The sequence below is a fragment of the Clupea harengus genome, chromosome 6 (assembly GCF_900700415.2).
Source record: "Clupea harengus chromosome 6, Ch_v2.0.2, whole genome shotgun sequence".
NCBI lineage: Eukaryota > Metazoa > Chordata > Actinopteri > Clupeiformes > Clupeidae > Clupea > Clupea harengus.
This window is the reverse complement of record NC_045157.1, coordinates 17,126,305-17,143,346: the sequence shown is the minus strand read 5'-3', so window position 1 is coordinate 17,143,346 and position 17,042 is coordinate 17,126,305. Positions and strand designations below refer to the sequence as shown.

The following is a 17,042-nucleotide window of genomic DNA, read 5'->3' as shown; positions in this document are numbered from 1 at the left end:
GCCTGATTTGACTGTCTAGTAATGCCAAGAATAAAAGAAATTACGCAGCCTTGACAAAAGTAGATGTTGCACACTTATTCTTAGTATACACAAATGAGGATCAACTTGCTGTACTGCAGGGACCCAACTCATCATTTTTCTTTTTTGTCCTGAAAAATTCTTGTTCACAATTTTGATGAGCCCTGAAACAAATCAGCACATCTGCTGATTTTCCCACCAACTGTGCTGTGTCTTTTCCTCCACTGCAGCGACAGAATATGCAGCAATTTTGAGGGGAAACTACTTGAAACTGCAGAAGCATAACTCTTTAACACACCTTGACAAGAGCTGGGAGTTTGAAAACACAGGCATCTCTACCTGGGTGTTCGCTGCTTGATTGATGAAGATCTCTTAATTACCAGTGAGCCCACTGCTTGTAACTGCAAAGCCTAGCATGAATGACTCGTGTGTCTACTGTCCATGTACAAAGACTCCTGCGTTCTTTTTCATGCTAAGCCTTTGAGAACGGGTCTTTAAGTCCATCAATGCAAGTGCGGACACATGAATGACTGTGGACCTCGTTTGTTGAGAAGTCCCTAATGCTCCCTGTCTGGCTTTGGAGGTATTTTGGGTGCGAGCACCGTTGCCATTGAGACGGCAGAGCGAGGCCAGCGCTCGTGGGGAGAGAGGGGTGCAAGCGCGGCGGCTCTGCTTGCTTTGGCCTCGGCGAGAACGTGTGAGTTTTGTGGAATGTTGATTCATGAGAGGTGATCACCTGTGAAAAAGGATGGGCGTGACTCACAAATCCAGCACTTAAAAGCAAGGGGAAGAAGAGAAAAAAGAAGAAAAAAACAAACAGAACACTAAGTGTGCAATGCTACACCAGGTTATGTTTTTTTTATTGTTGGGTTTTGTGAAGAGTAAAAAAATTGTTATGAGGTTCAAAAGTGGAGGTGTCAAGATAGAAACGGATGGATTTATATCAACAGATTATTTTTTTCACCCCAGAGATGAATTTTAGAAATGAACACTCCAGTCAGTGCTTGGAGTGCTCTTGACTGATTCCTGTCCTGGATGAGAAACTAACATAAGCTGACAAACGGCCAGGTGATATCCACCTAATGCACTTCACTAATGACACACACAAAAGCTTACAAATGCAGATATGAAAAACACTGGTTGAAAAAATATGATTTAAGGTAGCATGGTAGTGTACAGAGAGGAAATGTACCATTTTAAAACAAACAAACAAACAAACAAATAAAACAAACAAACAAAAGATTGTGCAGTATATAACCTTTGGCATTCAACATTGAACATGAATAAATATATTTTCCAAAAAGCAGGGTAATATTGTCACTGGGAAAACCATACTTGTGCAATGCTACAGAATAGTAGTAGTGAAATGTATAGAGTGAATAGCTATAAGTACCTATGGATATCTGCGTGACGACGTACTGATTGTAGTGGTTAATTTGAATGAAATGTTGTGGTACTGAGGGAGAGGGTCAGCTGGAAACACCCAACTCACTCAGCGACACTGCATCCTTCTGCTCTGTAGTGTTTGCATAGCTGCTGTCTGAGCGTCAGAACTAAGTGCTCTAGCTGGGACTGTTGGCTTTGTCCTCTCTAACTCTATCAAGGGTAGCTGCCCTTGTCTTTCCCAGACGTTCCCAGAGCAGGACCTGGGGTTTAGTCTCTCTGCCCCCCCGTTCACTCGCTCTGGGGCGAGTCTCTGCTATGCCACAAGGGTTCCTGCTCTGGAGCTCTGGGCTCGGGGCTCGTCCAGGCTCCTCTTGCTGGTCTGCTTGCGCTTGCCCCCCGTACCGCTACCGCCCTCCTCTGCCTTGGGGGCGTGCCGGGGCCTGGGAGTGGGCTCTCCGCTGCTTCTGCTCACAAACACAAAGGGCGGCTGTGGGGCCATCTCGAACCGCTGCTCCGCTAGCTTGCGAGACGATGATGCCTTTCGCTTGGTCCTGGGCTGGGGGGAGGGCGTGGTCTGAGCGGTGGAGGCGGAGGTGGAGGAAAGCAAGGCATGCTGGGAGGGCGCAGGTGGGGCGTTGGCAGCAGCTGTAGTGCTGGAGGTGGAAGCCAGGGCGGCGCTACCGAGTCGCGCCAGAGCCACAGGGATTTCCTCCAGGGACTCTGCAGAGTCAGAGTGATACTCAGCAGGGGGGCCTGCTGCCTGCACAGGGGCCAAAGGGGGCAGCGACCCCCGCAGGGGGAATGCTGGGAAGGGGAGGCGCTGGCTCATGGAGGCTACCACTGTGGCTGCAGCTACTGAGGACTCTACAGGGGTAGAGGAAAGAGAAGGGCAGCAAAGGAGGAGAGGAGAGGAGCATAGAGGACAGGGCACAGGTGACTACACTGTACAAACATATACACACTCACACGAACACAAACTGAAACACGTGACCACCAAGACACATCACTAGGACACAGAAAAGGTACACAATTCCTCAAGTAGATTATGAATGCAAACAGTTACTCTGTTATGCAAACAAAACACTCCAACAGTGTACCATAGAAGTGGAGCTTGTCTAGTCACATAGTAGTCCAATGACCAATAAATCACACTAGATAATGACACAGCACGAAAAGGAACTTAGGCTACAGTCAGAACCTCTCTCTACAGATACCAAAAACTCTAAAATCACATACTACTAATAGAGCAGGTGGCCTTCAAGAGAATAACTGCACACTAGTGTTAAGCTATGTGAAGTGCTAAAGGGCACAGAGGTACAAGAGCATAAATACAGCAAAACATAGGCAAGTGCACTTTATCTGAAGGCGTCAGCTGCATTCTGGGGACTTATCGCAGCACACTCTGAACTGAACAATGACAAAGAAATGCCATAGTGACAAGGAAACAAAGCAACACAGTATTCTAAGCACACAGACACCAGACTGACTGCCTGCCACTCATAGCCTAGGTTACCTAAACGGTTATTGTGAGCACATGTTTCTGTAGCTATGCTGGTGGAGCTAAGTGCTAGCCTTGAATCAGAGGTTATTTTCCCAGAGAGCACAAATACTGATCAGATGTAGTTTGTACTGCGAGTTGTTTAAGATAAGAGAGTAAATGTGAGAACCTAGTTATTGTACATACATTTACATATAGGTTTTAACATTACCATTTCTATGACCATATTCTTGTTGCAGTTTCTACCAACAGAATTATTAGGTATGGCATATAGACAAAGCCACTCGTAATGAAAGACGGCATTTTGGTTGCCAACCTTGGCATGTATAGCACTGATGAGGAGGGGCGCAGCCTTACCATGATCTGCAGAGGTGTGTGGCAGGGCTCGAACAGAGCTGCTGCCGTTCTCCGAAGACCGGTCGTTGATCACCTCGCCCGGGATTTTGCGCACCTTCTTCTTTTTTTTCTGCGTGACACAGTGATGGGATCAGGGAGTCAACGGGGCCTCGTTAAAAAAAGGCCATCATGTTTCAGAGCTTCCACAATCTTAACATCAAAACCTCAGGGGCATTACCTTCACTGTTTAAAAGTACATAAGCCAAGATAAATGTCAGAAGAACGGGTGTTTTGGCCTTTGGGGTAAAATGACTGGCTGGTGTGGCCTTTATCTTGCACTTTGATGTGTGGAGAGGAACTGGTATATTTGTGGCTGACGAGGGTTATGGGAAAGAGACTGTGACTAGATGTATATCATACCTGTTTGTGAAGAGGAACTGGTACCATTGAGGCTGATGTGGGTTATGAGAAAGAGACTGTGACTAAATGTATAGCATACCTGTTTGTGGGGGCGTGGCGGCTGCTTGTGCTCTATTGCGTCAGTGGGGAGGGACTCAATATCCACCATCCGACTGGTTGAACTTCTCACCCGCCCGTTGCCATAGTACCTTAGACCAGAGTGAGAGGATCGAGATGAATTAAAGGATTTGAGCTTTTATGTTACACTTCAAAGCAGAGCCTTTCAATTACGCCATTCCTGTCTGCATTTTCACGAATCTACAATTTCCCTTGGGGGTTACCAAATGAACAAAGACGATTCTGTAATTTTTCCAGTAGCATTTGAACTGGTGTTGAGAACGCTGTACTCTTCAGTTCATAATGGAGGTTTTTCTGAAGTAAAAACTCCACACCAATCCCAACAGCTGATGAGCCTGGTCTTTTTACGTCAACACTAAGCCACTATTTATACCGCAGTGTTGTGACCGTTCTCCTCTGGTAAACCGGCTACAATTGTGTGATTCACTTTCCATGCAACAGAAGGCAGAGTACTTAAGAAAACTAACTTACAACAAATCACCACCACTGTTTCCACACTAGTATTTCCTAAACCTGCCGAAGCTCTGTGAGCAGCTCACGGTAAACTCTAACCTTGTGGCTAAGTGAGCAAACACTGGCAATAAGAAATTAACTGGCATTAACCAATAGCATCATGTGCGCACTACGTCAAGCATCATATATTACAAATACATTAATTGATGATTTATGGACAATTACACAATAACATTTTGTCCTGAAATGTCTGCATTATCATTTTAGTAGAGAGGTCAGCCAGAGTTGTCAGTCAAACCAGTTTATTACAATATACAATGTTCATGGGCATATGTTTGTTTTCTAAACAAGCCACAGATAATTTATAATTTACTGTGTATAAAAATCACTGGCCTTTCCTTGCAAGCAGATCACAGTTGTTTTCCAGACTTGTTTTCTCAAAGGTTAATCCCCACCTCATGTGGGAGCACATCACTGATGATTTACTACCCCAGTTTCTCATTAGTAATGTGTGTGGGGTGTCTGGCTGTTGTTACATGGAGCTCAAATGGTACTGGATCGGAATTGGAAGATTAATGACGTCTGATTTTATGCAACGGATATCTGGTTCCAATGGAATATGTGTGAGGGAGAGTGGCATTGTGTGCATGCATCCCGGTAAACTCCACGTGTGTCATAAATGCATATACAAGGTAAACCAAAGTCAAACGTCTGCAAATATTGGTCATTGAAGAAAATAGGACTAAACATATTGTGTGCATGTGACCTTTCAGAGAAACTTTCACTCAGAGGTCAAAAATGACCGCAGACAGTGCTTTCCTTCCTTCTCAATGGCATTAAAGTCATGGGAAAAGAATTTTGTCTTGCACATTTTGTTTTTGCCAAGAAAACGGTCACCATGACAACAGTGAACAAGCTTATTTTGTCACTGACGTTGTGAAATTACAGTTAATGCCGATTGTGGTTTATTATGCCCCTTGAAACATGTACAAACAGGACTCGGTGAATGGCCACTGAACTGAATATCAACTCCAAATTACGAGCTTAAATTAAGCTGGCACACTTCAGAGGTGTAGAACCTCCTTTCAACCACCGATCGCTAAATATACATTGTTCTAGAGTGATGTTTGACTTGTAAACCTCTCCTGTAAAGCCTGGATTGTAAATAAGAATCCACAAGCCATAAATTTCAGGGGGTTTCCTCCACAAAAAGGGAAGGAAAACAAAAAAACTACTCATAAGAACTGACAACACTGGCAAAACACACTGGCTGGCACTACGCAGCCCCAATGATGCACAGTCACTTTCCATCGAGTATGGCTGGTGTTTCAGCGCTGCGCTTTTAACGGCCAAATAAAACGCCTTTCATTTTTCTCCCTCACTTACTACCAGTGCTTGGGGTGTTTCATATAACCCGTCGCAAAGACCCCAATACCGTAATTGCCCAATTCATGTAAAATAAAACAATATACTGTATATATTTGTTACATTTTAAGAGCTTATAAAAATGGGCCTTGTCTTAAAGTCATTAACTGCCTCCCCCTTAAAGAGGTACGGGGGGGATATGGTTAGGCTTACTACTTGTGCTGGTTTCAGAGGTCAGTTAAAGCAACAGGCAGACTAAAGAGCAGATGGACATGGAGAAAATGTACACGTTCAGGTAGTACGTGATAACAATGTCCCTCTGACCCCACTGGCTTCCCCGTTATGACTTGACGCGTGAAGGACGGGTAGAGTTCATACCTTTACCAAAGTAAGGAAATACTGCCACAGATCAATGGAGCCATATGCACCATCGCATTATATGTATACCGACTTTGTGTTGCTAGTAGAACCTTTAGTGTGAGAGGAATCTCATCTCATTCTTTAGCGTTTGAGGCTATTCAACATCATACTGTGTCTTAATGCTCATGACTGGTGTGAAAGGGGTTCTTACTCTGCTGCTCCTTCTCGAGATGACATAGTGGCAGGGTCCTCCACATCCATCTCAGGGTTTGTGTAGCCAAGCGTCCCAGAGTAACTCACATCCTGTCAGACCAACAGGAAAGAACGCAGATAATAGGCTATATGTTGTAGCATGCATGTATATATATATATATATATGTTATAACCAACTCCACCTCTACCCAAAGACAACTATGAGAAGACGTCTTATTATTGATTAGAAGCTTTTCACACTAGTTTTTGTACAACATTGTGTCGTTCTTTGTAAGTATTGTGTTTGGAGTTTAATATTCTGCAGGTAAAGACACACTGGTAGTACAAATACTTTATGAGCTCCTCCTAGTAGAACAGAGATGGTGAAAAAGGGAGGCATTTAGTGCTAGTTAAATCAAACCCAGTGTTTTTCACAGATGTCATTTCCCCAAGGGGTTGGGGGGTTGCAACTTATAAATTGTCCCAATGTGAAACAACATGATTATGAAAGCCCATTAGACCCGCATTATGTTCCATTCACAACTGATGACCCCTCTGCACGGCAGGTTATTTATTAAGCCATCAGCCTAATAAAAAACAATCTGCCCATTTCAGCATCCATTAAAGAGCCAAATAGCAAAATGAAATGTGTACCTGACTGTGCACATTATGGCGTATAGTGCATTAGGAAAAAGCTCTTACACTGAGGTAAAAACAACTTTATATAACTGCACCCTGCATTGACTAATGCCCGGCATAATTCATAATGGTATTAATAACAAGGTCTGTGACACTTTCCAGACTGATTTTAATGTCTGCTGCCATTTTTATTGATTCCGTCAGCGGTGGAGTTGTTCCAGATGCTGAACTGTATGTGCTAAGCCTGGCTAATAAGGCCATGAGTGTGGTTTGTGTTAATGCAGGGGTTTCTGCAATGCTCCCGCAGGACCAGAGGTGCTCTTTTAAAATGGCTGCCGGTCTCGAGCAGCATGCCGTCTGACTGCCTCTGCAGGCCCTTTCCCAAACACAGGTGGGTCCACCAGCCGGAATGGCATTCTGTCACGAGCGGCCCGTGCCAAGCTCAACACAGAGTTACCATGACTACCCTTGCATGCCACAGAGAGCAGGAAAGCAGCCCAGGACCATAGGGCAAGGAGGCGGCAGGCTAGTGTGTGTGTGTCTCTGGCATTACTTTGTTAAGCCTGTACTTTGTTGAAGTAATGCATATATGTGTAGGAACAAAAGTGAGGCAGTAGAGGCACTCCTTGCGTTGCGTCTGGACTGACTCCAGGGAGGGTGACATGAGTGGCCCTGCCCCACACGGTAGGCAGGCCTGCCCACTGTCAGCCAAGAACAACAACCAGCGCTGAGGCGCTGTGAGGTCATGCACACACAAACAGCCAGCGCTTCACTGCTACTCCTAACAAACACAGGCAGGAGGAGAGAATGCTGAGCTTCACACACACAAACACACATGCACACGCAGACACACACACATGCAGACACACACAACTGGTCGTCCGTTTTCTCAGAGACCTGTCAAAATGGGGAAGTGCAGAGAGGCATGGGCTGCATTATATAACTGCTGTGACATGCAAAAAGACAGCACTGCCTTCTGGTATTTCATACAAATCTATTGGCCCATACAAGCCAAGGCTGGTGTCTGGGCAGTCCTTTAACAATCTTGTCGATTAGGTTTGAAATTTTGCCCAATCCATCCACTTTAACAGTGTACATTAGTTCATGTTATGAACAGTGTTCATAAGTGTTCCACCCGGACAGAATGTCCACACATTGTTGGTGCTGACTGTCGGAACACTTGGAATGCACCAGCATGGAGACATTGTCTTTGGAATGGACTCTCATCTTAGAGTGGAAGTGACCTCATGCTCTATACTGACAGACTTTCCCATGCTCGCCACACTCCCACACTCGGACGCCCCCCCTCTAGTGTTCTTTCGGAAGCTCCGTGGGGAGACAACTGGGGGGGTGGTGCTAATCAATCGGGGAGGAGCAGCGCTCGCATCGGTGTTACTGCTCTGCCTCATCACCATGGTGGGTTGCCATGGCAGCTTAGGCACTTTGGTGTCTATGTGCAGCACCCCGCCGAGTCATGGACCAAATTGTGCAGCACCCCGCCGAGTCATGGGCCAAATTAGCAACTAGTCTTCAGGGTTAACCCGTTGCCCCACACACACAGACACCCCCAATACTGTTGAAGCACTAAACATGGGTGGACAGAAAATATAATGACAAAGTCTTACAGTGATAGCCACTTCAAAGCATCACAGTACATCAATGACTATGCATTTCAACACTGGAATTAATGAATGTCATGTTATAAGTTCATTTTACAAGTAAGTTAAAATACAGTACCTTCATTAGGTTCATCTGTGGAGGCCCTGGCTCATTGACAGAGCAGCCTTTGTTTGAGTCTCTAGTCTCCTGACGATGCCGCTGACGCACAATGTATTCATATGTGCTGAGTCTATTCCACACTAGTGAGGGGGAGGGGGGGTTCAGGATGAAAAGCAGGAAGTGAGCTTCATCCATTCACTTTTCAAATACATCTGACATTTGTCTGACATTTGAGTCTCTGGTTTTGATAGCCATCAGTTACTGCACTGTGAATGGTTTAACAAGTTGTTGTGACACAGACCAGTAGTTCTTCTGTCCCCTAGTGGCTTTGAATGTCACTGCAACCTCCATTCAACACTGCCAACAGTGCTCTCTCTGTTCTCATGGCAACACACAAAATGTGACGGCAACATTGAGACATGAAACAAACAGTCTCCGGTCTTAATCACATGGCCACATATGTCACAGAAGAATAAATTCACACTCTGGCTCTAACGAGGGCCCGTGAAGAATAATGACCCGATGTCCCTACTGGAAACACATTCTATTTTAGACAGACACTCAGTCAGTCAGTATGATCAGAAGACTTTGTGCGTATGGTATGCATTCAACACTATCTATCTCCTGGTCTTTTTTGACAAAGATTACCAGAGAGTTAAAAGAAAAGAAAATACTTCATTAATAATATATGATGAACTTGAGCTCTAAAACAGCTTAAATGTTTTTAAACGTGTGGTAATATAATTATTCCAATAACCGTGAGTCAAGTAAGATATAAAAAAAGTGTCCTTAGAGAAAGAGCTGCCTATTTTCATTGAAAGCTGACATTTGGGAGAATATGGCCTGGGGAAATGAGGCATTCCTGTTTCAGTCCTCTCGTGGCCATAGCAACAGGACGAGGAACATAGCTGGACAGAAACACAGAGCTCTCCTGACTACGCCTCTTGGATTTCCTGTCCTTACGAAGTCACCAATGAGAATGAAAATGTTACACAAACACACATACAAAGCTGATGACAGTCACGGAATGTAAGCCAACAGCTATGATTCCACTTTACATTTTGAAATGGCCCCCACCCTGAACTGCTATCTCACAGAGTTTTGTTGAACTTCTTCAGGCATGTCAATCTTCTGTGCAGCCTCAAAATGTTAGTTAATAGTAAGATGAGCAAAATAAATAAACTTTAATGTTGCCACTTAAATGAAAGAACAGATTTCTAAGATGAGGTGGACTTTCATTCTCCAAAGCCAGCTTAAGAGACAATTCTGTTACTCTACTGTAATGACAAGCAATTAGCAACGGTTAGTAATGAGCAGTTGTCACAATGCTGGTGTGAACACAAGGGAGGGAGGTGGAGGAGGGGGAAGACTCACTGAGGTAGATGTGGAAGCAAAGCAGGTGTCCCAGCAGCAGGGCCGAGAGCAACCCGAAGGCGACGGTGATGCCGGCCAGGGCAGGGATGGCAGGGCCAGAGGTGGACACGGGGGCCACAGGCAAGAACACAAACCACACCACCGACTCATTCTTCACTGGGAGTTAGAGGAAGACAGGGAGGGACAGGGTCAGCATGGAGGATAGGTAGTCGTGAGGAAGGGGGTGGTCATGAGCCAGAAACCCATGGTGTATAGGTAAAAGTTATAAACATGGCTGCCAACAAAACACATCAAAAACACCTATGGAACATGGCAGTATACACCACTACATCAACTATACAGCACTGCCCCAACCTCGTTTCAAGTCTTCGTTGTAAAATTCCAATTTTATCAAAAGAACCGATATAATCGCCAGGGAAGAATTTGTCCAAATTCTATGAAGTGGCAACATGATGACACTATACACCACTATGCAACTAGCTTGTTTCAAGCCTCGCCAAATCTTATTTCAGCTGTCAAGTCTGAGACCAAAAAACTGTCAACAAAAAAATAGATAATAATTGTCTGGTTTCCTTGTGTAGATCACATGTACTTTTCCCAAGTCAGAAGAAGAAAAGATTTGTAATATCTTGGGTATTATAGGAAACACACGTGCTTGACCTACTTACTGCTATGCATTGTGCTCATTGTACATACTTCGGGAATCGTGACAGGAAAAACGCAAAACTACAATTACTGACAAATGCAGTATATGCATTACTTTGACAGCATGACACCGAACTGAAGGTCACTAAGACTTAGGAACCTTAAATGAAAATGCAATGTCGTGCAAGGCAGCTCCATACAAGAAGCTTGACCTGATGAAAAAGTGTGAGGAAACAGATGGAGCTGCATTACATGATTAACAAACACACTGACCTTGGAAGTGTTTGTCTGAGCGCAGTTTTGAGGGATCCAAAAAAAACTCGATGAACACATAACTGGCAATAATCACCACCAGAATTATACCAATGAGAGCAGAGATTACACTGGTCAGGAACAGCCTGTAATAAGAAGAGACAAAATGTAAGGGAAATCATATGTAATTATAAATTGCAGCGTATTGAAATTATGTAAAACAGAAGAAATAAAACAGAAAGTGCCAGAAAAAATCAGCACCAGATCCATGTTTTGACTTCAGGCCTAATTAATCCCACTCAGGCCTAAGACTCTGTAGTCTTCAGGGACAACATTACCCTGGGGAACAGTGATGCACGTGTGCATGAAATTGCTTGAAAACAACAAGTTCTCCTCTGTTGTCTCTGCTGTGGCAGCAGACATTAGCCTGTCATTACCAGTGCACCATGGGACTCCAACAGAAAGCCTCATCTGGGCTCGGTGCACAGGGAGGCAGGCTTGAGATGGAGCTAAAAGACCCTGGTATGGCAACTACTGTATGGCCTGTTCCCAAAATTCCTGTCCAAAGTAAGTGGCCGACATTCTAATTAACCTTGTGATGGATGGAGAATTAATACAGCAAGATGCGTTTTACACAAATCTCTAAGGCAGACCACCCGCTGTAAACATTACTTTGAGTAAAAAAAAGAAAAAGATAGCATCTGAAATACCATCTCCCTCAGGAATGGCTAAATAAGCACTTCTGTTGGAGACACAGTTTTCAGGTTTTCATGGCGATGACATAGTTTAAAAATAATTCAGGTCCTTGTGGATTTCTCTTGACTAGGGCTAATCAGATGACTCAGAGTATGAAAGGCATTATGGGAGAAAAACATGTGCCTGACCTACTTCCTAACTGATAGTTACTATCCCATATTCACAGAGAAAGTAACCTTGGGGATAAAGTACAATCACTTGCACAAGTATTTACCAGCTACCATTAATGGCTTGACAGGTTGATACAATTCAAAAGGTATCTATTTGTAAAAAAAAAAATTGTAGTTTAGCTATGGTATGACACCTGGGTTAGTAAAGCCAAATGTATATATATTTAACAGGTAGGAGTTGGCAGTTTACTAAAATGATATGAATATTTGACAGAGATGTTTTCATGTGGACTCACCAGTAATTCCGACTTCCCACACAGTTGTTCAACCACCTGCAATGGTGGTCAAAGCTTGCCACACATTTGTTACAGGCACTGCAGTGTTTTGATTTTGGCCCCCTGGAAACACAGAAGCAGGAATTCATAAGAAATGTGTAAGTTAACAGAATACAATATAACAGTTCAGACCACACAAAAGAGGACTGGCATGCATACTCTTTACGGTAGTTTGCTTCCTGTCATCAGTACCATGTCTATGTAACCTGGGTAGTGTTGACAAGCACAGTCCTGAACCGGACTAGTACTCGCAATCTCGGACATGGGAGGCAGCGTGCGGGAGACCAAAGCTAATGAGTGCTAGCGTCTGTCACTAGCACGTGTCTTACAGTGTCAGGAGTGAGGTGTACTACCGTCACATCTATTTACTATGAGCATACAAAATAATAGGGTAACTAACTATGTGCAGTGATTATACTCCTGGAAGGCATCTCCACCAAGTCCAACTGCTTGTGACACTTTGGTATATATGCCTGACAACATCTGCATTTAAAAAAAAAAAAAAAAACTATTCTGCAGGAGAGCGTGGTAGGAGAGAGGTCTGATCCTTACACGTCCACCTCACAGAGGTAGCAGTGGCAGTTCTCAATGACATGAGCATGCTTCGTCCGATCGAACAACGGCACTGGACCCTTGTAGCTCTTAGCCCGGACATTATAGTCAGCAGGGTCGATGGAAACCGCAGTAAGGTGGACAAACAAATGACAGACAAATGTAATGCCAGTGCACTGTATTCTGTATTAAGGAAGATACAAAACGCAGTTTCCACTTAGTTGCACTCTCAAGTAACTCAGACTTAGCTAAGAAGCAAAAAAAATGCATTGAACATTATCTGTAATCTACGGTGTACCCCCAAGGGTCATGGTGGTGATTTTTAAAGGTTGCGTTTGTGTTCTCTCGCAATAGTTTTGGCTTCACATCAGTACTTTTGAGTTACCTTGAGACACAAGTCTTCTGAGGGAACTCAGAAATATTGCGAAGTGATGCAAAGGCAGCGTCGGAAATACACGAGGGCAAAGGGCAAAACTGCCCCTAAGAAATATAATTTTGCCCCTGATATGACTAGGAGAGGGGCAAAAAATGCCCCCATAATTTTCTGTAATAATAATTTAATTAACTTGTCAAAAACATTTTCGCCTTGACTGATTGTTGCGTGTGCGCGAAGAACCGAACGTTCCAACAAAAAAAATATTTGGAGCGCTTCTTAATCAGACCTGTGACTGCGAGAGTGAGGAGAAATGAGGATGAGCAAACACAGTCTCTGTCACCATTTCAGGTTCTAAAAGATAAAATTCACACACCCAGCGACCGTCAAAAACTGGAAGCTAGATTGGCTTGGGGTGGAGGATGACTACGGCGAAAAAAAGACCCACATTTTTTTGAAGGCATGTCGGACTTGTGGACAACGAGTTGCCAAAGTCGTTGTCAATCCAGCACAGGCGAATTATTCTGCTGACTTCATTAAGGGGAGCGAAAACATACAGAAATACATGGCCTTTCGTCACCAGACGCCAAGCAACACACCATCGCCTACGGTGAATGATAACTAGTAATAATAATTTTGATTTAGTTCGGTTTAGCTAGTTTATTGATAGTTAGCTAACGTTAGCTAGCTCTGATAGTGCGTTAGGTACAAAGGCTTGCTTGCAAGCTAGCTAACCAGTCCTATCTGTATTTCCTGTAGGCCTACTATGGTAGGTACAACATGATTAAAGGTAAGACAAAAAAAGTTATTATTATAAAAAATAAAGAAAAAACGATTGTTAATAATAACAATAAATAACCACAAAGAAATAAGAATCAAATTGAATATGATTGTCTGATTTATGTTTTCTGTTTGGTTTTTGTTAAAAACAAATCTAAGAAAACACTTTGAATTTGTAGACTACTGCCTAATAGTCTTATTATTGCCATTTGATGACAATTGCTCATATACTGTAAGCCTAAATAAGTGTTTATTATTTTGAACCAAGGTTAAATGTTATTTCACAAGTTTCTAAAAGTGCCCCCAATTTTTTGTTAAATGCCCCTGGATTTCAGTAAGTGGGGGCAAAAATTCCCCCCCAAAAAATATGTACATTTCCTACCCTGTGCAAAGGTATTTCGAAGAACTGCAAAAAATGCTCATAAAAATGTTCACCATGTCACACAAGTGGCTCCATAGTAATTATAGAGAAAAGGAGAAAGTTCATATTAACCACATCAGAACTGTTTGTAAAGCACTGTAAAGGATACAATGTAGCCAGCTGGAATCCAATGAGGGGGTAGAAGAGGGACAAACACCCCAAATCCTGTAACTGCGAAGTACAGGTAAAGGAGCCAGGCCAGAAGCTGGAAAGGGTGGGGTGGCCAGCTCCATCCGTTCGTGCGGGAGCAAAGTGGTATGTCTGCTTGCCTGTGTCCTCCTTCAGTTACTGGAGCTGTCCGGTTAGGATTCTTGCTGCAGACGTCCATGAATATGGACACTATTTCATATCGAAGACGTGAAAACAAAATGAATTACACACAAAACAGTTGATTCAGTTACTCACTTCAGTTGGGCTATTACTAACCCTACTGTCGACCGGTTATATCGCTTACGTCTAGAACAGGTGTGTGCGACCCATTTCAATTGGGTGTGGAAATAAAAATGAATGACCGACTGCGTTTCATGACTCACTGCTGCATTGCTTACCCATTACAAACAAATATCACATGCAAACTCAGTCTGCCGTAATAATAGCTAGGTTAACTGTCATGTTATCGTTTACATAATTACAATAGATATACATATCAAAATAAGACGTTCGATAATCTCATGTTTCTTGTGCACACTAACGTTACCCTTTGAATTAAATAAATGAAGCTTACCTTTCGGCAAGGGTTAGGAGCGTTTCTGAAGAATAGCCATGTTCAAGGCACTGATGACAATGAACTCGCTAATTAGTCATGATGGCAAACTGCTTTCTGTTACAACCAGGAATTCTAACTTGCACGGCGTTACGACTAACTTATTGTTAGGCCAACAGGGTGGCTCTCCGAAACGGAATCCTATCATGTCTCACTGAGCCACCTCTGACTCCATTCTCGCATTATAACTCCACAATGGCCACGATTTTGTACGTCTCGGCATAAGGAGAGTATTAACGGAGCTGCCGTGGCGAATCCATACTCCGAATACTTTTATAGCCATGCCATCGCAACCAACATTCATTTAGTTTGCTAACGGTATTGCTACTTTCAGTAGCATGCCAATTAATCAAGAATTACTGGATGAGTAAACTGTTCACACGTAGCGACTGACAAACGGGTTTCCTTCGACTTTACCACAGTCACCATACTGCATGATACAATGTTTAGAAGACTGGATAGGTTAGCCGCCAACGTTAAGCTAATTATCTGCCATGGAGAAAATAGATTGCTAAAACAGCTGCCTTGCCTCAGTGTTACCAAATAACTAAGAATATGTTACAGACTGATCAAACGTTAACAACCATGAATGCTAGTGTTTACGTTTGAACCAAGCTAACGCTTGCCAGTAACCAACGGCAAAAACCTACCAGATCAATGCCACTGCTAATGTTAGTAAAGCTACTTGACAAAGCCCGAAGAGGATGCGATTATCCTAGCTTAGCATAGCACGGCACAAACGTTACATTACGCACAGAAAAAAATGGTTAATATTCTCTATCATCGCCATTGATTTCTTCATTCAGTGACAACCTGTCAAACACACACCTAGTAGGCAAGCTGTTGCCACAAAACATTGTTGATACCACTGAGCTCATTGGACTAGACTAGAGTGCGCATCCTGGTGATGATTCATGTTGAGTTTCCAAAGGCACCATGTTAGTGGGACCCACATACATCCAAGTAGCCTAGTAAGCTCGGCCAGAGAGCGCATGTCAGAATTCTCCATGAATAAAATATACTACAACCAAGGAAACCTTCTTGCTGAACAGTCCTTGGTTTCACAATGTGCGAATTCAAATTATGGCAATGTTTGAAATATTGTCCATAGACGAGAAAGTAAATACAACTGCAGGTGGGTAGATAATTATTTTTTTTAAACATAAAAAAAAAAAAAAAAATCAAATTCCGTTTATCCCCATTCACTATAGATTAATTTGGGTCCTATCAACATGGCTGACACTGAACTGCATTGTGGCCTGGCTTCATTATTCAACCATATTTTGAAATCAGTATGAACTCCCATTCTTGAATTCTGAATTGGATGAGATGCTAGAGGACACAACTGAGCGAGCTACCTATTATAGAAACTGCATTATTTTGTCACAAGCCACACTGTATATAATGTTGACAAAATATTATGTCACAGAGGTTTCAAGTGGATGAACATTGTATTAGGTGTTATCCGGATACTAATCCTACTGCCCATATGGTCTGTTATCCATGGATGTCAGGTTCATGGAAGTTAAAGATAAAAATACACAGTAAAAGACTCAGGGGTCGTTTACACCTTAAATGCCTGAATCCGGAAAGAGATGTTTCTGGATCGGCCTCTCGTTTACACGAACACGACGGATTGGGTCACTGAATCCGCAACCTTTTTAATCCGGTCTCCAGAGTGAGTAGATTCAAACCCGCTAGCGGATCCGTGTTCGTGTAAACGCCAATCCGCACAGTTTCTAACCTGATGATGTAATTGCCCAACGTGAACGCCTCGCAACCTCAGCCTGAACCCTTATTATTAACCCTGCTGCGGCACTTCATAACACTAACAACATAAACTAAACTAAATGTTGTTAAGAAGCAAAGTAAGTATAGTAAAATGTACGATTCCCAGACCAGAAAACTTTCATGAAGGCCAGAAATGCGTGTAGATGGGGACTTCCGGTTACGCAATGGAGTGTTAAGACGTGCGTTGGCTGTGCTCCGATAACTTTCAGAATATTTTTTACTAAAATACCCTATCTACTATCTAATTTCGAGTGACTCGTGTGATTTCGACATTCAGAAAGGACAGAAATGACGGGCAGGTCTGCAAAAATCAACAAGACGTCAACTCAAACTTCTACACCCAGTATTAAAAGTTGTGCTAGCAACATGGCGGATAGCCCTTCACCA

General features: G+C 43.2%; 1 protein-coding gene across 2 annotated transcripts; it reads right to left on the bottom strand.

Annotated features, from left to right (window-relative positions):
• Nucleotides 1-849: 849 nt before the first annotated feature.
• On the bottom strand, nt 850-16,218 carry zdhhc1 (zinc finger DHHC-type containing 1). 2 transcript variants are annotated; one of them, XM_012826951.3, is made up of 11 exons: nt 14,826-16,217; nt 14,211-14,440; nt 12,528-12,703; nt 11,937-12,038; nt 10,796-10,920; nt 9,878-10,033; nt 8,522-8,643; nt 6,165-6,256; nt 3,738-3,846; nt 3,260-3,368; nt 850-2,268 (listed from the first exon to the last, which is right to left on the bottom strand). In XM_012826951.3, the coding sequence occupies exons 2-11, from the start codon at nt 14,427-14,429 to the stop codon at nt 1,718-1,720; spliced, it is 1,761 nt and encodes a 586-aa protein (XP_012682405.1). In that variant the 5' UTR covers nt 14,430-14,440; nt 14,826-16,217; the 3' UTR covers nt 850-1,717. The 2 variants fall into 2 exon arrangements, with proteins under 2 accessions (XP_012682405.1, XP_031425070.1); XM_031569210.2 differs by lacking the exon at nt 9,878-10,033 and having other exon boundaries at nt 14,826-16,218.
• Nucleotides 16,219-17,042: the final 824 nt, after the last annotated feature.

Excerpts from the sequence above, each read along its gene's own strand:
- zdhhc1 (XM_012826951.3), bottom strand. The coding sequence starts at position 14,429 with ATGGACGTCTGCAGCAAGAATCCTAACCGGACAGCTCCAGTAACTGAA. Across the intron at positions 10,921-11,936 it reads GTGGGAAGTCGGAATTACTG|GCTGTTCCTGACCAGTGTAA; the intron begins GTGAGTCCACAT and ends TTCTTATTACAG. Across the intron at positions 3,369-3,737 it reads CGCCACGCCCCCACAAACAG|AAAAAAAAGAAGAAGGTGCG; the intron begins GTATGCTATACA and ends TGTGTCACGCAG.